The sequence below is a fragment of the Gobio gobio genome (genome assembly GCF_949357685.1).
Source record: "Gobio gobio genome assembly, chromosome: 24".
Taxonomy (NCBI): domain Eukaryota; kingdom Metazoa; phylum Chordata; class Actinopteri; order Cypriniformes; family Gobionidae; genus Gobio; species Gobio gobio.
The window spans coordinates 25,837,214-25,859,882 of record NC_137120.1 but is presented as its reverse complement, the minus strand read 5'-3'; the positions used below and the strand labels follow the sequence as shown (position 1 = coordinate 25,859,882).

Below are 22,669 nucleotides of genomic sequence, written 5' to 3'. Positions count from 1 at the left end.
ACATATATGAGCCATAAAAGCCTGATGTATGAAATATGATCATCAAAACACACACTTAAAAACAAATATTGTAAATTTTGTGTACAATAAACATTAAATGGGCCTGAGGAGGGGGGCCCAAAGCCCCAGGAGGAAAAACTACTGCCTGACAGTAGCTGGATTTCCATCCAAACGCGAAGCAAATATTTTCAAAGTTCGCAAAAAAGAAAAAGAAACCAATCTGAATTAGGTGCGTTTCCATCAAATTCTTCGAGCAGATGTCGTGGTATTGGTAACCTAGTAACCAACAGTAAAGAAAACACCATCAGTGGAAACTGTCACATGGGTTTAATGTTCGCTAATTTATTCAGCAAATGTGTTTCCTTCTCCCATTATTCACATTAACTCTTATTTTCGCACTTGACAAAAACCACCTCAAGCGAGTGTAAAAACTTTTTTGCAAAATACGTTTTTCTTGTTGAAATTTTCCATCACTCGTTTCTGATGCGATACTTCAAAATGCACATAAAACCGGTCCCTTCCTTCTGCCTTAGAAAGTTGACAGAAATTGTCTGAAAAATCTATGTATTGTTGACCTAAAACTGAATTCAGTATAGCTAACTAAATGACTATTAATGACTAAATGATTGAATGTAAACTTTCATTTAAGAGTATTTAACTGATTTTGTAAAACCACTCTATAGACCACAGAGGCTATTTGTATGACATATCCTGGGGGACACAAACATTTGCAGACAGATTATAAAAAATTAAAATTCATTAAATCTAACACTTAACAACAACTTTAAAGGTCCTGTTCTTCGTGATCCCATTTTTCAAACTTTAGTTAGTGTGTAATGTTGCTGTTAAAGCATAAATAATACCTGTAAAATTATAAAGCTCAAAGTTCAATGCCAAGCGAGATATTTTATTTAACAAAGTTCCCTTTCAAAGCCTACAGCGAACGGCCGGTTTGGACCACATCCCTGTACTCCCTGCTTTAATGACGTCAGTAGAACAGTTTGATGACTATCCTCCGCCCACAAGAATACGCAAAAAAGGGGGCGTGGTCTAGTTGCTCTCCCACGTTGAGAAGAGGAAGTGTTGCGTTCGGTTGCGTTTGTAGTGTGTTTGTCGCCATGTCGTCCAGACGCTGTTATTTTCATCCCGGAGTCAAATCACCTTTGTTTGGCCTTCAGGGACGCTGTACTTTGAGCGCATGCATCTCCCCGTTATGGTAAGAGGCGTGACATTTCCGGGCAACATGCGCTAAGCTGCTGTCGAATCACAACACGGGAATCGCTGGCACAATCAGAACTCGTTACGTATTTCTAAAGGAGGGACTTCATAGAATAAGGAAATCCTCAAGCCGTTTTTAGGACAGTGAAAACAGCGGTATACAGATAAGTAAATTGTGTGAAAAATACTGTTTTTTTACACGCGAAACATGAACACGTTATATTGCACACTGTAAACACAACGAAAGCTTCAAAAAATCAGGAAAAACGGGACCTTTGATCATGCAAGTCCCCTCGAATTATTGTAAATATGTGAAATATATAAACTTTTATCTGAAGGTGAGTAGATTTTCGCACTACAGCTGGTCATGCTGTTTTTAAATGCTGGCCATGAGCTAAACAAAGAATGTAAGAACGAAGTCACCAGATCTAAATATCCACAACAACACACCCTTTCGACATGAAACCACGAAATGAGACCTGCACTTTTCCTGCCTCTACCCACAGCCTCTCAAATGTTTTTATCCCCCAGAAGCATACACTCTGTAAGTGTATGCTTTATTTTAATGGTGTCCCGGATTGCGTCGGAGTGTTATATGTTTGTTCGGAGCATTTGTTTTTTGTAAACAAGGCTCAGTCTAATAGGGAGTTTGCGAAGATGCTTTTGTTGAAAGATGACGCACCCAGTATTGCTTCTGACAACAGCTCCATCCCAAACCATGAGTAAATGATTTCATAATGCTTTGTCTGTAAGTGACGGTTTTATATGGATAATGTTTTCAAAACACGTACTCATGCAGTGGCCGTTGATGCTGTTTCCTATGCAATGACGTTAGCTAATCATAACAGTGGCTGTTTACAGATAAGCCTTAAAGGAGCCGCCCCTTAATTTTATCATTTCAGACAGAGGGTCTGAAAATAATCGTTTCTCCGCATATTTATTTTTTTGTCAACATGATAATTGAACCTCAAGGAACATTAAAATGAAAAAGTACATGTCATGACCCCTTCATTTCTCTTATCTGATGGATTAGTACTCTGAGTTCGATCTTCCAGATCTCTCTGAATACATTTCCAACACATGCTTCCAGCACTTTCATTCAGCACATTGGCCAATCACGCAGTTCGATTTTTGTTGTTGTTTGCTTAATGACGGACATCTGTTATTCCAGTATTTTAATTGGCCGTTCCTGCTACAAACCACAAAACAACAGCTAGCCGACGTCGGGCTGCAGATGTGATTAAGAGACCAACGAAACGTTTTTTTTTGCCAGAAAATTCCAACTGTTAAGTTCAAAACACTGCAGAGCGGCAGAAAGCTGTTTTTATTAGAACAACAGCTATGGCTGTAACCTAAACTGGCCCTTACAGTGGAGTACAGCAACTGCGTATCACTGTTTATCCAGTAATGCTTCAAAAGCACATAACACAGTGTTATTTTCAGGGTTTTTTCCTCTCTCTTTATAAGCCATTAAGCGATGGTTATGGACTCATGAAGGGGGCTGTTTGTTTAGGATGTGTTTAACGAGCGTGGGCTGTTTGTAGCCTGGAGGGGCACGTGCGAAACGTGGGGATGTGTTTAACAGCTCAGTATCTCTGGTCCAAAACCTAGCGAGCTATCTTTTTTTTTTTTTTACCATGTGAAGCCTGAAAAAATGTGTCTAAGAATCAAACATCGACCTAGAAAGAGACTAGAATCTATTAAACCTTTAGACACATTTTTCCATGTTTTCCATGTTACATATTATGACCCAAAGCAGGGTAAAACAAGGTTGTAAATAAACAAGGTAATTGTTATTAATATAATTGTATACATGTTAAATATGTATAGTAAATGCATAAATATATCAAAATAGAAATATAATTTGCATTATTGTAAATAATAATATTTTTTTGTTATCATTATTTTTATCTCAGCAAAAAAATAAAAATCCAAGATTGTATATAAAAAATAGGATAAGTAAAAACAAAAAACATCCAAGATGGCTAATAATAATAATAATACTAATAATAATATAACAAATATGATCTGTTAAAAAAAAAACATCCAAAATGGTGGATAATAATAATATAAAAAAATATGAGCTCAGTGAAAAACATAAAATAATGTGGATAATAATAACAACAACAATAATAATAATAATAAAAATATGAGCTTGGTAAAAACATAAAAGAATGTGGATAGTAATAATAATAATATTAAAAATATAAGCTCAGTAAAAAACATAAAAGAATGTGGATAATAATAATAATAATAATAATAATAATAATAATAATAATAATAATAATAATAATAACAATAATAATAATATGAGCTTGGTAAAAAAAATATGGCAGACAAAGTGATAATTTTTTTTAAATAATTTGTTTATCAATGTAATAGTTACATTATTTTTAAATTACACTTTTTAATATACACTATGTGATTTATTTAATCTGATATTCAGTTCACAAGCAAAATTAAATACAAATTCTATGTCATCATTCATTTGCACAAGTAATATGTTTTTTCATATAAATTATATAATTTCATTTTGTTTTGCACTAACAAATTACCAGTTTTGTGCATTTTTGCCTTACAGAAATAATTGTAAAAGTTTATTTTTTATTTTTATTGATACATATGAAGTGTAGGACTTTTCATTCATTCTTATCTTACCAAGAAAACTAATGCCTTGTTACACGTCTATATTTAACGCACATTTTCTGTATTCTTTACATGTATCCTGCTTCCTGTCGAATATTATGCATATTTCCTGTCTATGTAGACTGTTTTGAATCAGTCACTTTATGAGGTTAATTTCAGTTTGGATGCTGTCTTCGAAAAAACTGCCAATGTAGACAGCGAGGAAGCTCACTTTTGGAACAGAGAGAACGTGTCAAGCATTTGTTGTCTTTATCAGAACGAATTCCAGCAGGAACGTCCTCTGCTCTGGTTTGGGTGTATTGACCACTTTTTTATGTGACTGTGTTCTTTTCTGCTTTTCCATCTGTGGCGAAATAACAGCAGATTGACTCTTTTATATCTTCAATCTGTTAAATGCACAGAGTTTGTAGTCTGGAGTTTGACAGCCTGCCAACCCTTTGTTATCCCGTCCATGTTTGGCTTTTCTCTTAATGCAGTGTTTTCCCTCTCTTTCTTTTATAGATCACAGATGAAGGCATATCTGTACCACTGAAAGGTATTTACAAGTAATAATCTGTTTTTTTGTTTGTTTGTTTCTTTCAGAAAACAAATTTTAGGGATTGAGAAATGAGGAGAAAGAACAACCTAGAAACAAGATACCTGGACCATTAAATCAATTTTTATTTTGTACAATCTGAGTTGTTCTGTTGTCTCAGGGCTCAACAATAAGAATTACTTTTCTGTTTATGTATGAGACATATGAAAAAAATATATATATTTGAAATAATTAAAGAATTTAAATATTAAATAATATAATACAATATAAAACTAAATATAAAAGTATTCAATAATTTTTTACTGTATTTATTATACTAATAATTATAAAAACATTTCATGTATTATTAATTTAATAATATATTTACACCAAATTGTATTAAAACAAATAATAATAATATTTTAAAAATATGTTTAATATACGTTTGTTGATATTTTAAAATTAATATTAAATAATAAATGTAAGTTTTAGTTTAGTTTCAATTAAATTATATTTTTTATATAATTATACAATTGAAAAATACTTTTAAAATTAATATTAAGTAATGCATGTAAAAACTTTAAAATTATAGTTTGAAAATTATAAATGTAAATATTAAATAATTTATAATTATTTGATAATATATTTACTTTTAATTATGTACCACTTTAATACATTTTTAATGAATATTAAATAATACATGTAAAATGTAATTGTTCAGTTTAAATTAAATTATTAAATATTAAATAATAGTATTTCATATATTTCCATCTAATTATACAATTTAAAAAAAGAATATTAAGTATTAAATGTATAACATTAAAATTATTGTTTGATCATTATAAATGTAAATATACAATTATTCAATAATTTATTTAATAATTATTTGATAATACATTTACACCTTATTGTAATTTTTTTTAAATAATTTAAAATGATTATTAAATAATACATGTAAAAAAAACATTACATTTATAAAACAATAAAATTATAAATGTATGTAATAAAATATTTAATAATTACTTAAAAATATATTTTTAATTAATTATATAAAAGTATTTTAAAATTAATATTAAATACATAAATAAAATGTAAAAAAATAAGTTTAAAATTCTAACTGTAAATGTAAATGTGTTTAATTTATTTAATTATATATTTATATCTAACTATTTATCTAAGTTTATAAGGCCAGAAACATACTGTGTTAGTATGCTTAAAAAAGAAAAATAGGTCAATTTGGTTTACTTTGCTTTGAGAAGTCCATCAACAAGTTGTTGGATGTTAAGGACATTTTAACATACAGGAATTACTTCTAGTGTGTGTGCGTGTGTGACGTGTGTGTGTGTGTGAGGCCATTAAAGGACTAATTTATTCAGTCTGGTGCTCAAGCTGGGAAGAGCGTTGAAAACTAGACTCGTCTAAACAGGTGTTTCACATTATATTGTACAACACGTGCTTGTTAGCAAAGGGAAGAGTGAGTTAGTGTAATAATGATTTACAATTTGGACATCCAGTGAGCATTTCTGATCATTTATACTTTATAGTTTATAGCAAAGACTGCCCCGTGTGGCGGAGAAGTGTAATTACACCCGATTCGCTCATTGGATCAGCGTCCTGCAGACTCCAGAGTTCTTCGACCCTTCACCCCGTTTTGTCCCGGGTGACAGCGCTCTTCAACTGTCTGTGACCCTCTCACGCTCCCTCCTCTCGATTAGTTTCACCGTTAAGACGGCTCAGATTAAGGCTCTATTTATGTGTGTGAGACAGAGCAAGAGCAGTGAACATGTTTGTGTGACTTCAGTCATCCCCGTATTACTGAATGTGTTCAATAGAGCACCTGTGTGTGTATAAGATGCTTATGAGGGTTTCAGACAAGTGTCTTTCTATTCTTAGCTTTCTAGGGTCTTTGTACATAAGCTACCCACTCGAGAGGCAATACAACAAATCATTTGAACAAGGCCATCCTGCTTCAAGTGCCAAATTGAGCATTGTATCAAGCCTTCGTGATAGGCTTGCAGCTTTTAGCTGTTAGCATTGGCGTACATGTGCTAGTGCACGCCTAGAAGTTAATCAACGTCAGTTGCTGTTCGAAACCCATTTAACTTGAGTAATGTGATATATTTCTGACAAGAAAAATGTGGTGGAACTTTAGACAAATGGCCGTTACATACCAGAATGTACCGTTTCTAGATTGGGTAAATATTTGGCTGTTGGTTAGCATTATCCATTAGCAATTAGCATGCACAGTCTAACTCTGCATTAGAAAATGCCTACTATATAATAGGCAAAAACAGTTCAAGCAAAGAGTTGTATGTCTTTGTCAGACTATTTATAAAATAGTATAGACCTACTATTTCTACCAAAATCCCAAAATGCAGAAGAGGAGTTGAGAAAATGTGATGGTTCAGATTTTATTCATTCTACACACATTCATACTATATAGGTCATACTTTTTTTTAACATCGCAAAGTTCTACTCGATTTGTGATTTTTGGACACACCTTGAGGGACGTCCACAGAATAGGAAAGTCGCTTTTGAGGACGAGCTAGTTACTTAGTTTTAATGAAAACTTTTAAAATATTTTTTCCGTAAATAGGCCAATTTCTAACTAAATAAACCAGAAATCAATAGGAAAATAGTCTACACATGTTGACGAGTTGACAGTTTTGTCCAGTCAGTTTTTGTCCTTCCCTCTAATACTATCTTTTTGAGTCCATTTGCCGAAAAGATTGGTTCAGTGGCTTTCTTCAGGCTACATCGGCAGTTGATTCGGTTGCAACAAGTGTGCATGTTTTGAGCGAATCATTGAATTATTCACACAACAGTTTTGTTTTTACTTTTTAGTGAAGCTTCATAATACTATATTTAAAATACTGCGTTTAAAACATCTGTAACCAAAGTCAAATAATCCTGCTTGTTTCTTGTATTTGTAGGTGTGGATGGGGAGGGTGAGGTAGCCGTTAGCGTGTCGTGCTCTCAGCTACGCTTGTACGGCGTGTGGGATGGCGGACTGGCCCGTGACGGCAGTTTGTTATCGAGCACGGAAGAGCCCGCCCCTTCTCTCCTCTTCCTCGTGGTGTCGGATGCTCAAGCCAGGCTTCTTCAGAAAGAGCTGTCTGTGCTGCACACAGTACACACTTCAGGTGAGGCTTGTCCTGGAGATTTCTCAGTAGGGATCCACATGAGCTGTATGATAAGCCCAAAGTATCAGCCGTCCATGTTCGGCAATGATCTGCGCACTGTCCTCGTGCCATAATTTTCGTCATCAGGAGGGTCCGCGAACGTCCGTGCACACCGTCCGCGGAAGCCCAGTTTTGGTGTCCACGTGGACAATGCGCATACAACAGTTGAGACAGAAGTGGCAATATGCAGTAGTCATATTATCTAGTATTGTGCAGTAGTCGAAGAAGAAAGTACAATACATAGCATTCATTGTTTTTGTTTTGGTTCTTGTTCTAAATGTTGCATTGGATGAAACATGTTTGTATAGTAAATACAAATAAATATAATATAATAATAAATACATTTTAAAAAATATTTAAAAAAAGATGTTATAAACGTACATGCATACCTATATGACAACACATCAGGGTATTTTAATATATTATTAATATATTTTTGTATCAATGCCCCAAGTGCAACTTTAATCGAGGGCTACATGATTCATCGAAATAAAAAATATAGAGATACTATTTCGCGAATGTTGGTTTTTGAAATAATCTCCAATATTTAACAAACGATTCGATTGGCAGCGGCGGTCCCACAGACAAAGTTGCTCAGAATGAGGAGTTCTACCATATTGTGGAGTTCTACCAAAAATCGCGTGGCATACCATCCTTTACACACGTGAATAATGCGAAGGCGTTTGCTAATTTTCAAGACAATCAGATTTAGGGTTACGTAGTTATAGACATTTTTATGTTTTTTCCATGTCAGCACCAGTTTTTCATGCGGCCACAGAATGAGCTCTTACAAACGTGTGCCAACTTTGGTGAAAATATCGCATTCCGCTCACAAGTTAGGTCTATTTTAGTAAAAGTGTCTCCGCCCACTTGGAACGTTTTGGCGGCACTTAGAGACTGTGAATCGAAATTTCTGACAATCAAACCCTGCTCCTAGAGAGCTACCTTCCTGCAGACTTCAGTTCCAACCGTGGTCCAACACGCCTGCCTGGAATTTTCATGTAACCCTGAACACCTTGATTGGCTGCATCAGGTGTGTTTGTTTAGGGTTTGAGCTAAACTCTGCTGGACGGTAGCTCTCCAGAGGCAAGGTTGGAGACCCCTGCTCTGGAGAATCTTGCTGCACTGGCTTGGTTCCGGTAGGGCCAAAAACCTAGGACTTGTTCGCAAAAGTAGTTTTTTCAAAAAATCCAAAATACCCGAAAATTTCACAGAGGCATGGATTTTTTTTTGCTTGCTTGAGCCAAGAATTCCAACGATATAAGACACTTGAGCCTACTACACCTAGCGATTTAGGAGTTGTGAGCCACTTTTGACCGCTGTAGGCCCCGTCAGGCCGATAGGGGCGAGCCTTGGTGACGTTGTAGACGGTGTGAGTAATACCAGCCCTCAATGTTTCAAGTCTCTACGTCTTGCGGTTTGGTCTGCCTGACCACTTTTAGGGGAGAATGCTGATCCTTGAAAATTGTAGCAATTATAATAGGGCTACACACTTGAACCCCTGATGAAACCACTATATGGCTTAGTGCGATTTATCAAACTGCAAAGGCTGTGATTTAATTAAATGAATATATGCGCTGCATGTTTCAGAATGAAGTGTGGCACTGTGTTCTTTAACACGCAAACAGCTCATGATTCGATGTTTTCAGCGTCTGAAGCAGATCAGTTCACAGTAAATGTAAAAGGTTATTTATAACGCGCATTTGGGAACGCTATAAGTTTTCATCTTTGCAAATTTGTAAGGAGATGTGCTTATAAACCAGCTTTCATCAACAAAATTTTTACTTTGAGGGCTCCCTGTGGTTTTCTGGGGTTTTAGTATTTTTTTATCAAAAAATAGTACAGCCCTGCTCTAAACAGCTTGATGAATGAGTTGTTATACTCTTTATTATGGTTTATTATCAATAACATCAATAATGCAATAAATATAATTTTATACAATAAATGGATAAAATGTATAATTTATTGTGTGTGTGTGTATGTATGTATGTATGTATGTATGTATATATGTATGTATGTATGTATGTATGTGTATATGTATATGTATGTATATGTATGTATGTATATATATATATATATATATATATATATATATATATATATATATATATATATATATATATATATATATATATATATATATATATATATATATATATATATATATATATATATATATATATATATATATATATATATATATATATATATATATATATATATATATAAACAATCAAACCCTGCTCCTATACAATATACAAATATACAATAAATATATTACAATATATATTTTTCTAGCGTTAGTCCTGCTCATTTGCAGGGTCTGCTTTCATCGGAATAATCCATGCACACGCTTGGATTTGGCACAGGTTTTACATTTATTAATGATAATAATAACATTGAACAATGGTCCAAAATCCTGCTCCTCATTACTGTATATTAAACATTTAACCCTTTTTCCTAATTGGCTGTGATTATCACCATGTGTTCTGTTCACACACAGACAAACCGAGCCCTACTCTGTATACACATTATACACACACCCTTGATCTCTGTAATGAGAGCGCAGTCAGTTTTAATGGCACCATGCGGTTATCGAAGTAGTCGAAGCTTGTGTGACGAGCCGTCAACCAGTATTAAAGCATTAACATACAGGCATTACCTGCAGTGTGTGTGTGCGTGTGATCGGCGGCCATTAAAAGATTAATTCATTCAGTCTGGTGCTCTTGTTTGCCATTCTATTATGTAGCGTGTGTGTGTTAGGAAAGGGAGGAAAGCTTTTCTTTTTTTATTATTATTATTAATTTTGGCCACCCAGTGAGCATTTCTAGATCGATCATCCACCATCTGATCTGAGTTAAATGCAGCAAACAAATCAAATGAAACAAACTCATAAAACTTCATAAAAAGAAATAAAGAATGCGGTTTATATTTTTCTGTTCTTTTTTTCAGGACAGGCCTGTCCTTTTGTCCTGCTGGTGTTGACTGGTCAGTTGGAGGATCTTCAGGCGGCCCTGTTGGCATCGCTCATGGACGTGATTGGCCTGAGATACGGTCAGGGCACTTTGAGTAACGCTCTGTCCTGGGCGGATGGGCGAAATCGGCTTCATTGTCACCCAAGGGGCGAACACCTCCTCTCACTGCTGGGACAAAACGTGATGGACGCTGGACAAGACACCGCAAAGGTCAGTTCACAAATCTGTCTGTCCATCCATGCATTCATTCCTTTGTTGGGCCATCCATCTAATCTAGTCCATCCAGCCATTCTTTTATCCATACATCCACACTTTGATTTCTTTGCCTATCCAGCTATTCTTTTATCCATTTATCCATCCTTTCTGTCTGTCCATCCATTCATCCATCCATCCATCCATCCATTGTTTTTTCCATAATTTCATCCATTCTTTAATCCGAACATCGTTTTCATTGTCCATCTATCCATTTGTTCCTTTGTCCATCCATCCATCCCATTGTCCATACATTCATCTATTCCTTTGTTCATACATACATACATCCATCCTTAAGTCTGCCCATCTGTCTGTTCATCCATCCGTTCTTTGTTTCTTTCCATCCATCCTTCAGTTTCTTTCACCCATTATTCATTTTTGCCATCCATCCATCCATCCATCCTGTCTATCTATTCTTTGGTTTGTCCGTCCATCCTTTTCTTTTTTTCTGTCTGTCCATCCGTTCTTTTTTCATCCTTAATCCATTTTCATCCATCCGCCCTTCAGTTTCCTTGTCCATTCATTCCTTTGTCCTTCCATCTATTCCTTTGTTCGTCCATCCATCCATTTCATTATCCGTATATTCATCTGTTCCTTTGTTCATGCATACATCCTTTAGTCTATCCTTCTGTCTGTCCTTCCATCCTTTTCTTTGTCTGTCCCTCATCCATCCTTCCATTTCTTTCATCTATTATTCATCCATCCATTTGTCTATCCATTCTTTTGTCTGTCTGTCCAAACATATGTCCATTCACCAATCCATCCACCCATTCCTTTGTCCATCCATCCATTCTTTTTTCTGTTCATCCATCCACTCATCAATTTATTTTATCGTTCTTCCATTCTTTTTTCCATCCATCCATCTATTCATTTATCTATCCAGCCTTCAGTTTCTTTGTCCATTCATCCTTCATTCCCTCCATCTATCCATTCCTTTGCCCCTCTCCATTGCTTCCTCTTACAGTGTTCAATGGGTTGGCCAGATATTGGCAGGAACTTGAGTGCAGGCATGATAGAGGCACCAGAGAAATTATACGGCCCAATATAAGAGCAGGAGTGAGGTTAGCCATGGTCCATGGAGGCTGTATTGGTGTGTAGATATGAGACGCAGAAGGAAAGTTGGCTGCTTTTATGGATAGTAGCTGAGCAGTTCCCTCTCCTGAGTTCTGTGGAAGTGGCCGTTGTGTCACTCTCTCCAGAGTCTTTATGACGTGGGTGGGGGCTCATGGCTGCTGCATTTTGGGGGTCCTACAACTTTAGTACCTATTTGGGTCCTTTTTGGGGGCAACATCTGCGTGTGGGCGTCAGGACTCTTGGGGCATGACACGTTTCTTTCTTTTGTCGGTTTTGATGGTGCCAGCTGGCAGAGATGGAAGTAGGCCACCTCAGACGCGTTCTCCTTACTTTCCTTTCTTGCGTTTTATGATCTGGCTCAGCGCTCTACAGAAATGAAGCCGGCTATCCGCCCTAAACAGGCAGCACATGGCGTTGCTCTTCTCACTTTTCATTTTCCTTTTTCTGAACCCATATCACCCACAAGTCCACTGCCACTTTGAGTATATCATGTTTGCTCTCTTTACATTTTCCCAACCCATATTTACAATCCTCTTTTCAACAAAATCCAATGTCATTTGCATGCTTGAGTGGAAACCATAGCCAATGAGAAGGTCAGTAGTTTCGGGTACTCCAACCACAGGCGTTTGGAGTATCACCAACTGTTTAGATTCTTATCTGACCTTCTTCACTTTTCCCCAACAGGAGAACGCGAGTGGGACCAGTAACTGGCTTAGAGAGCCGACAGTCAGGAGACCCCTCCGGAGCAACAGCCGACAACAGAGCTCACCCCGCAGGTACTGTTGATGTTTAATGCCAAGTACCCCGAATATGATGATACTGTACCCTTTCCTAAAATATAAAGGCAGCTATTTATTTTCATGAATTCAGTCTCATTTATACAATTCTGTAAATGTGATGTATTTAATAGGTCAGCCTGGAAGTTTGAATCACCCTGGTTCCCTCGACAAAGACTCAATAGCTATTTTTGAATGACGCCATAATTATGTAATTTTTTTTTAGCACCCCCTTGTATGATAAGGATCTAAATCAGTTAAATAATGGATACAACAGGTTAAATAACTTATTTGTGTTGCAAAGAAAACCTTTGATAGAAAGCATACATATTCATACATATTGATTGAATTAACCAGTTGCATTAGTTTGGGCTTGGACAGCTTGTTTATCTGCACAATGGAAGACAAGGGAGTGTTGAAAACTTGTTTTGACTTGCCACAATTCAGTTTGGTGCCACTAGAGGTGCAGAAATGACAGATTTCACCTTTAATTTTTTTTCTGAAAGCAATGATTAAGCCACAAGCTCAGTAGCTGGAACCCAAACGTTGACGTTCCCTGGCCCTTTTGAGAGGTTTCCATACCACTAACTTTCCATCAAGTTGTTGAAGTTTCCATACAGGCAGTGAAATTAAGATTTAATTTGTAAGTCAATATTGATATGTCATGATTAGCAAGGAGGATTGTATTTTTGGAAGCTGAAGTTACACTTTCTATGAGTAGCTTGTTTGAAAATTTTCCACCAGGCTGATCCAGTACCCACCTCCCCCCTCCAAGGGCGGCATTACAGTGACAACCGAGGACCTGGAGTGCCTCAAGGATGGCGAGTTTCTCAACGACGTCATCATCGACTTCTACCTCAAGTGAGTCCAATGGTACTTCAGAGCTTGTGAAATGTGATGCAATATTTTCCATTGCCCTAATATTAAATACTCCCTTCAGGTACCTTCTGTTGGAAAGAGCCGACAAAGATGTGGCTGAAAGATCTCACATCTTCAGCAGCTTCTTCTACAAACAACTTACACGAAAAGACACTAGCTGCCCGGAGGAGACTGGCAGCACGTAAGAAATCACTCAAAGACCTTTTTACAGTCTTTGATTTCCAGCTAGATTCACTAAAGGAATTTTCATCTTTGGGTGTACTGTCCATTTTAAATCCAGTATAAGCATTTAAAGAGACAGTACACCCAAAAATGAAAGTTTCTTTAGTGAATTTTGTTGTAAATGTGCGTTTCATCCTGATGGGATTGTCTATGCAATGTTTTCCCAGAGCCTCGCACAGACGACATCAGAGAGTGAGAACATGGACACGTCACGTGGACATCTTTAGCAAGGACTACCTTTTTATACCTGTTAATCAAGAGTAAGTGGGGAATTTAAATTTAAAACACACATGCATGATTCAGGTTAGCACCAAATATTGGGTAATAAAAAAAATTATATAGATATAGGTTGGTAAGATATGTTTTTGAAAGAAGTATCTTATGTTCACCAAGGCTGCATTTATATTTATAGCTTTTTTCTATTTTAATATATTTTAAAATGTAATTAATTCCTCTGATCAAAGCTGAATTTTCAGGATCATTACGCCAGTTTTCAGTGTCACATGATCCTTCAGAAATCAATCCAATATGATGATTTAATTCTTCTTATTATAATCAATGTTGAAAACACAGCTTCATATTTTTGTGGAAACCGTGATACATTTCCTTTAGGATTCTTTGATGAATAGAAAGTTTAAAAGGACGGCATTTTTATGAAATAAATATTTTGTAACATTATAAATGTGTTCACTGTCTTTGTTGAATAAAAATATTAATTTACTTCAAAAAAACTGATCCTAAACTTTTGAACAGTAGTGTATGTTTATTTATAATTTAATATTTCCAGCCGCACCTGTGATGCGTAAACTTGATGTTTTGGAACAGAGCTAACTCTCAAAACGTAAAATAAGACCAAACGAATCGAGACCATCAACCTGGAGTACTCTCAACGTCAGAGCGTTGCACAAATCTTCACAAATAGTTACGACATCTCAAACACACGTTACAGACTGTTCTTTTGTTTTTATGACCAAGCGGAACGAGGAAGCTCCGTGTAGATGTTCAGCATTGTTTGATAGCAGAGGACAGCAGAGGATGTTGGATTGTACTTTATGGACAAGAGGATAAATCACTGAGACAAGGTCGAACAAGTCTGTAATGCCAATCTGGGAAGGGGAACAGGGGATTCCGATGTGGTTCTCCATGTTCTCATAAAAACAAATTGCCACATTAGGACATTCACTGAAACATGGACATGCGCTCACTCGCACAATACAGCATGGCACAGATGATTCACAAGCTTGGGAATGTCCTTTCTCCCAGTCCTGGGATTAGCAGATCTTGTACTAAAACTGGGTGATATAGCAAATATTCACGATATTTTCACAATGGTTTTGCTGGCGAATTGAATTTAAGCAACTTTGTGAGTATTCATATTTTAATGCACTTTTATGTGGCAAATTAGAGCATTTCAGTAGATTAGTTGCATGCTTTTTAGCCATTTCAGAGCAGATATAATGGATATATCATCATATATATATATATATATATATATATATATATATATATATATATATATATATATATATATATATATATATATATATATATATTAAAAAAAAAAAAAAATATATATATATATATATATATATATAACATCAAAAGCAGAAAAAAAAGCAGTATCGGTATCCAGTCCTACTGCTACAGGATGTTTTTGGCAATGGAAACAAGGCTTTATCACAGATCACTGACTTCCACTTCCTCTGCTGTTTTCCTGCTCTGTTTACTGTCTGTCCAGGGCTCACTGGTACCTCGTGGTGATCTGTTTTCCCGGTCTGGAACGGACTCAGTACGTACAGTGGAGAGACAAAGGCCCTGTGTCCCGGGATGGGAGCCAGACAGCCAAAGTGAGCTCAGCAGGGGAATGTCAAAGAGGTATCACTAACACCTTAAATTAAAGTTTGTATTTTATTTATTTATTTATTTAATTAATTAACCAGATTGACGTTGAATTGATTATTACATGTGATTATGCTATCCATTTTATTTTTTATCTTTTTTAAAAATTACAATAGCATTGGTATCGGAGTTCAAAGGCTGAAGTTGATGAATACACTTATTATTGTATTTGAAAATACAGTATTTATTAAAAAAATTAAAACGTTGCTCTTTAAATGATTATTTACTAGTTGTAACATTTAGAAAATATTATTAAATATTAAATTAAAAATTAAAATTAAATATATAAAGTTACTTATTTGAGATTTACTTCTTAGGTCACGATTTTAGGGAGAATTGAACAGTAACAGGGATGCATGTATGCATGTATATAAATATACAGTGTGTGTGTAAAAATGGGTTAATATTTCCTACAGTGAATTCTAAAAAAATTATACAATAACAATAGTTTATGCCATGTTGTCTGATTGATTATTTTTGAAGTTATTCTCTATTAGTCTGATTCAGAGGTGGACAGTAACTAAGTACATTTACTTGAGTACTGTCCTTAAGTACACTTTACTTGTATCTGTACTTTACTTGAGTATTATTTTTTTGGAAAACTTATGACTTTAACTTCACTACATTTGAAAGACAAATATCGTACTTTTTACTCCACTACATTTCTATCAAGGTCCTCAAAGGCGAAAGTCTTTTATGTAGCAGCTTTGAAAGTCAGTGGATGATTTTTTCTTCTTTAAAAGGTTTTTGTTGTTGTTGTTTTTTTTGCAGACAGCCTATCAGTAATCACTCTTGTATAGGGTCATGTGAAGTTTCCCAACATTTTTTGAACACTGATCAGTTTATAGCAAAATGGAAGAAGGCGGTTCCTCTGCGCAGTGTGTGCACCCATGGCCATACTTAAAAAGTATGTTTCAGTTTTCTGAAAAGATTAAAGATTAGTTTAGTTGGAATACACTTGATGCATGTCTCATAAAATGTTCAAAAATTTAAACGTCTGGGAGAAAGAGAAGAGTAAACAGTTGGGAGAACATCGGATGTGTATCAGTGTATTGGATCTGTGCATTTGGCCTTAAAGTGACAGCAGCTTTGTAACTTTTATACAAGTATTTAAATGAGTTTAAGGTAGTCGTATGCTAGTATGTCGGATGGAGCATCACTGACTGGCTTAAACCACCATGGTGACATAATGTGCATTTATACAACAATAATAAAATAATGCATTGACATAAAAAACGAAATTTACTTTTGATACTCAAGTACTTTTAAAAACAAATGCTTTTGTACTTTTACTTAAGTAAAAATCTGTTTTTAGAACTTTCACTTGTAACTGAGTAATATTTGACTAGAAGTACTTTTACTTTTACTCAAGTAATAGAGTTGTGTACTTTGTCCATCTCTGGTCTGATTAGAGCTGCACGATTTTGGATAAATTGAGAATCACAATATTTTTGTTTAAAATAGAGACACGATTCTCTCATGATTCTAAACAGACACCAAAACAAGATTTCTGACAAAATGTTAATTGCTGTGGTCTTTTTGAAAAGTTTAATGGAAAAAAAATTGGTTTGAATGAATGATTCAATGACTCACTTATAAATACTTCACTTATATCATTACTGGATGAATCAGCATTTTTGAACGAATCTCTTGAATGAATGATTCAATGACAATGCATTGTTTTAACAGTCACAGTCACCTACTGGCGGAACGATGTAATCGATACAATTATTATTTGAAGCGCAACTTTTCCAGTTCTTCTGTGATTAAAATGAATATTTGTAACATGGAAATAATGATACTGTGATTCTACATTTAGAAAGGAGATCACGTGGGTGTTTGAATCGAGATTGTGATGTTTTAACGATTAATTGTGTACCTCCAAGTCTGATGGTTTTTTGTTTTGTTTTTCATGTAAGGTAATTTTTTCGTTAAAATATTAAATATTTTATTAAACACATCTAATTGTTCTCACTCCAAAGAACATGTGTGCCCTTATCTACAGGGAAACCAATTTGTAGAAACGACACAAAAAAGGGAAAAAATCTTTTATGTTTGTTTGTCTTCTGTAATTCCAGACAATTCACAGCTGCCAAAAGGAAACGGATTGAAACCTAGTGAGTCGAGATCACAAAACCTACCGGTAATCTCACTACACAAACATTTTAAATACTCATTGAGATGGTTATCATCAGATAATCTTTGGATAGACTTTACAGTTTGTACAGGAAAATAGCATGAAGGGGTCTGATGGGTCTTCATGTGTTTTTAGGACTGCACAGCACACAGCTGCACAAGAGAGAGCGTCTGCAGGAGGTAAAAACAGTCTTCAATATCTCTTGATCTTCATCTGATACACAACAACATCAAGGGGCAAATATCATGGGGCCAAATACTTCATGACACTGTATTAGCCTGACGTGCTAAAAGAGGGCTCCTCAGGTGAGATGGTTTCCTGATCCCGTTATCTGATCCGCTGTTTGTCTTTTTCCCTGTTTAAACTTCAGGCCCTGTATCCTGGTCATGGACTCTCTAAAGCTGTCTTACCATCAGCGGATCTACATGCTGTTACGCGAGTGAGTCATTCACCCGAATGCAATTACAATTACGGGAATGGAGTTATGCAATTGCTGTTATTTGTATTGATATATAACTTTTTCTACATTTTGTTATGTTACAGCCTTATTCCAAAATTGATTAAATTAATAATTTTCCTCGAAATTCTACAAACAATACCCCATAATGACAATGTGACAAATGTTTGTTGGAAATCTTTGCAAATTTATTAAAAATCACATACATAAGTATTCACAGCCTTTGGCATGACGCTCAAAATTGAGCTCGGGTGCTTTTTCAACATAACAAAAAGTGCTGTGAATACTTTCTGGATGCACTGTATATGTATGTGTGTGTGTGTGTGTGTGTGTGTGTGTGTGCGTGTATATATATGCATTAACATTTTCTTCCTTATCGTAAGATATATCTGAGTGAAACAGCTTCTCAAAGAAAAAAAAATTGTTGGGCGGGGCTTGGTTTTGTCGATGGGAAATTGATTGGATGCTTGTGATTTGCTATTGGTCGATTTTGTGTGAGTGACAGGTTGCCCCACCCTCACACCAGTAAACACATCATCGCAGAGATGTTGCTGCAAGTTATTTGGATTAAGTTTATAATGGCAAATGATTAAAAAAAATATATATGTGCACAGATAAATAATTTATAATTAATACTGCTATATTCCATAAAAATATAATGAAACAATTATTTTGATTTCATGGTGACTTTAATGACAATCTTTTTAGGGCTCAATGTTCAGTGTAATAAATATATTTTGTAAATGTAACAACATTTATTGGAGTATGTTTTACAAGGAAATACTTAAACATTTCATGTTTAATTCAATGTGTTACTTGGCATTTATTTGTAATTATTTGTGAATTTTACTAGCAATTTCGGAAATATTGTAAATAACTAAATCCTGCACCAAATTTTTCTCATTTAATTATTATTATTTTTTTATATCTCTCTACTTGAGTTTTCATAGGCCACATTCCCAATGTTTTTGACCAGTTTAATATGACTATATAATCGTTAGAAAATTATGATTTTATTGTGATTGAGTTTTCATAGGCCACATTTCAATATGACAATAAAATAATAATAATTAACACTATTGTCCTGTAAAATAAGCATGGCGTAATAAAATATATTTCGCTCTACTAATATTTACATCTTACAATCCTAATTTATTTTGTTGAGTTCCCAGCAAATAAAAATATGCACCGCCGGTTTCAGAGTGAAGCTAGTGTTCATTTACATGCTTGCAGCTCATAATATCAGGTGCAAAAATGCCACGCTTCACTCTGAAACCGGTTGTGCATATACAATTTATTAAATTAAATCGCAGCCTGTGCCATTTGACAATCGAAGCCATATCGCGATATTGATTTTATTTTGATATATCGTGCAGCCCTAGTTTGAACAGGTGTCATGGTATTCAGTCATGTCAGAGAAGTAAATGTGCCTTCATACTACATGTGACTTACCTATGAATATGACCTGGACTCATCCCTCAGGTACCTGCAGGTGGAATGGGAGGTGCGGAAAGGAAGCCCTCGAGCTTTTACCAGTGAAAGCATTAGTGGGAGTCTCTGCAGGGTCCCACTGCAGGACAACAGCAGCGACTGTGGCCTGTACCTGCTGCAGTACGTGGAGAGCTTCCTGCAGGTACCTACATACTGAGTTGATCGCAAAATGTTGGCTTTCTCCCGAAACCTTGTCTACCGTGGTGCTTTTTGTACCGGGTCAGTGCTTTTTAGTTCCCTCAGTGCTAAATGTCAGAGTATAGTCTAACTTTACAGCACTAAAGAAACGTTGGTCATTCAAGTTGCCTGACATTTTGTGATCTGTGTTTTGAGTAACGTATTGATTTACTGATTTTCAGTAACGTAAGTAAGAGATTGAGATCTCAGGAACTCAAGTTCCACCTGTTTTGTTTCCAGCCTTGAGTCCCAAAGCACGCACTGCGCTAGAAATGGTAAACTACATACTTTTAAGTATGAATTTAGTTGATGTAGCAGTATTTGCAACAAACTACAATGTCATAAAATGTTGTATTGATTTGTGGAAGACAGGGTTTTCATTGACCACAAATTATTTCAAGAGAAAAGAATCAAATTAAATAAATTATATATTCATCAAATGTATATATACACTGCTGTTCAAAATTGTTTTTGATTGGTAAGATTTTTTGTTTTAAGATGAAGTATCTTATGCTCACCAAGGCTGCATTTATTTTTATTAAAAATACAACAACAAAAAAAAAGTAAAATTGTTACATATTATTAAAATGTAAAATAACTGCTTTCTATTTTAATATATTTTACAATGTAATTTATTCCTGTGATGCAAAGCTGAATTTTCAGCATCATTACTCCGGTCTTCAGTGTCACATGATCCTTCAAAAATCATTCTAATATGAAGATTTGCTGCACAAGAAACATTTATGATTATCAATGTTGAAAACAATTGATTTTTTCAGGATTCTTTGATGAATAGAAAGTTCAGAAGAACAGTGTAATATTAATATTAATTGTATATGTACTGTGTGTGTGTGTGTGTGTGTGTGTGTGTGTGTGTGTGTGTGTGTGTGTGTGTGTGTGTGTGTGTGTGTGTGTGTGTGTGTGTGTGTGTGTGTGTGTGTGTGTGTGTGTGTGTGTGTGTGTGTGTGTGTGTGTGTGTGTGTGTGTGTGTGTGTGTGTATATATATATTTAATATATTTCATAAATGTGAAACAACATATTAATTGTTATTATTATATTAATAATATGTTATTTGCATGTATTATTAAATATAATGATAAAAAGTAAAAATGACTAAAACAAAAAAATATATTGCTAATACCAGGCCAGAGAACCATCACAAACCAAATCTATGCAGAACACAAGAGATTGTTTGGTAACACTTTATTTTAGGGTGTTTGTTACACATTTCATGTAGTTAGTTTCTGTAGTAATAACTATAAATTAAGCATAATTACATGCAAATAAACCTAAACCCAACCCTATTCCGAACCCTGACCCTATAGTATGTACATGTACTTAATTCTTATTACTCGGTACTTAAATGTTAAAATTATACTGTAACACAGACGCTATTATAAAGTTACACTTTATTTTAAAGTGTCATTGTTATAGTGTAATTATATATTACCTTTAAGTACTGAGTAATATTAATTAAGTACATGTACTTACTGTGAGGGTTAGTTGCATGTAATTATGCATAATTTACTGTTATTACTATGGTAAGTACATGTATAGTAAGGACACTGTAAAATAAAGTGTTACCAAATAAAGTTTAACTGTTTGTTAACCTGAATACTATGTACAGATGGATACTTTAAAAATCAACGGTAATACTGTATAGGATGGATAGTATGCGATTTTGGGATCTGGTTTTGGTGTTTTTGCTGCCTTACCTGCTTCCAAAGTTCAGCTTTACATAGTACAAATACCGGTCCTTGATTTGTTAAACTTCTACTCAGCGCTTCTTTGTGGTTTCTCCTCTCAGAATCCAGTGGTTCACTTTGATCTCCCGCTGCGATTGGAACATTGGTTTCCACGGAATCAGGTGCGCAGGAAGAGGGAGGAGCTACGGGAGCTGGTGCTGCAGCTGTACCGGAGACAAGGGGGCGGGGCTGAGCAGAGCCTCAAATAAAAACAGCGGGAAAATGTCCTGTCAGTAAACAAACAACAATTAGGGCCTTTCGTTTAGTTTGTTTGTTTTGTACTGATTAAAAGATAAAGGATATATTTATAATTTAACTTTGTATTTATTTGTATTAAAATGGCTTTTAAGCGTGACTTATTTCATGTTTTATTGATTTCTGTACAAAAATGTAGTTTACTTGAATAAAAAAGTTGAATATTTTAAATTGAGTTTGAATTTCTTATTTAAATACCTCATAGTACAGTCATGAAACTTTTGAAACTCGTATCCTTTACATACAATCTGCAAGCAATCACATTATTTCTGATTGGCCTATGCTGTTCTATATCCCGTTCAGTGTTTGCTGTAAGCTAGAGTTCCTCTGAACCCCTCTACCTCCCCCAGCTCCACCTGCCTAGATCTGCTACGGGATTTATGTGTCTATTTATGCAGCAACAGCATATTTTATCAAACTTTGATAATTCTCACCTGAAGATCACATTTAACAGTTCATCTATTTCCAAAATTATGAAAAAAAAAGAATAGAAAGCTATTGAAAATATTCAAATCAGGAATTTCAGAATCAGAAAAATATCAGTCACGCGTTCACTAACCTGGCAAGTTTTTCAATTGGATTGGCGTTTATTCTCTTTACCATGCAGTGTGAATGTTTCACTCCGTTTCTGATCATTCTGATTCAATTTCAGCTAGTGAAGAAAAAATTATGCTCGCGTGTTATGTATTATGCATGTTATCATCTCTGACAGACAGCATGTTAAAGCAGCTCAGGACGCCATTTTCTCCCTATTCTCGTAAGGCCACGA

At 35.1% G+C, this 22,669-nt stretch overlaps 1 protein-coding gene across 2 annotated transcripts in view; it reads left to right on the top strand.

Moving 5' to 3' along the window:
- senp7b (SUMO specific peptidase 7b) overlaps nucleotides 1-22,069 on the top strand; it is a 40,856-nt gene extending 18,787 nt beyond the window's left edge. For both annotated transcript variants that reach the window (XM_079807638.1, XM_079807639.1), the window contains exons 10-22: nucleotides 4,366-4,399; nucleotides 7,312-7,521; nucleotides 10,513-10,745; nucleotides 12,546-12,637; nucleotides 13,382-13,498; nucleotides 13,578-13,697; nucleotides 13,906-13,998; nucleotides 15,477-15,613; nucleotides 17,716-17,780; nucleotides 17,910-17,953; nucleotides 18,145-18,213; nucleotides 19,714-19,864; nucleotides 21,708-22,069. In XM_079807638.1, the coding sequence (XP_079663764.1) occupies nucleotides 4,366-4,399; nucleotides 7,312-7,521; nucleotides 10,513-10,745; nucleotides 12,546-12,637; nucleotides 13,382-13,498; nucleotides 13,578-13,697; nucleotides 13,906-13,998; nucleotides 15,477-15,613; nucleotides 17,716-17,780; nucleotides 17,910-17,953; nucleotides 18,145-18,213; nucleotides 19,714-19,864; nucleotides 21,708-21,854 (1,512 nt within the window). In that variant the 3' untranslated portion in view covers nucleotides 21,855-22,069. The remainder of the gene's footprint in view (nucleotides 1-4,365; nucleotides 4,400-7,311; nucleotides 7,522-10,512; nucleotides 10,746-12,545; nucleotides 12,638-13,381; nucleotides 13,499-13,577; nucleotides 13,698-13,905; nucleotides 13,999-15,476; nucleotides 15,614-17,715; nucleotides 17,781-17,909; nucleotides 17,954-18,144; nucleotides 18,214-19,713; nucleotides 19,865-21,707) is intronic.
- The last annotated feature ends 600 nt before the right edge of the window (nucleotides 22,070-22,669 follow it).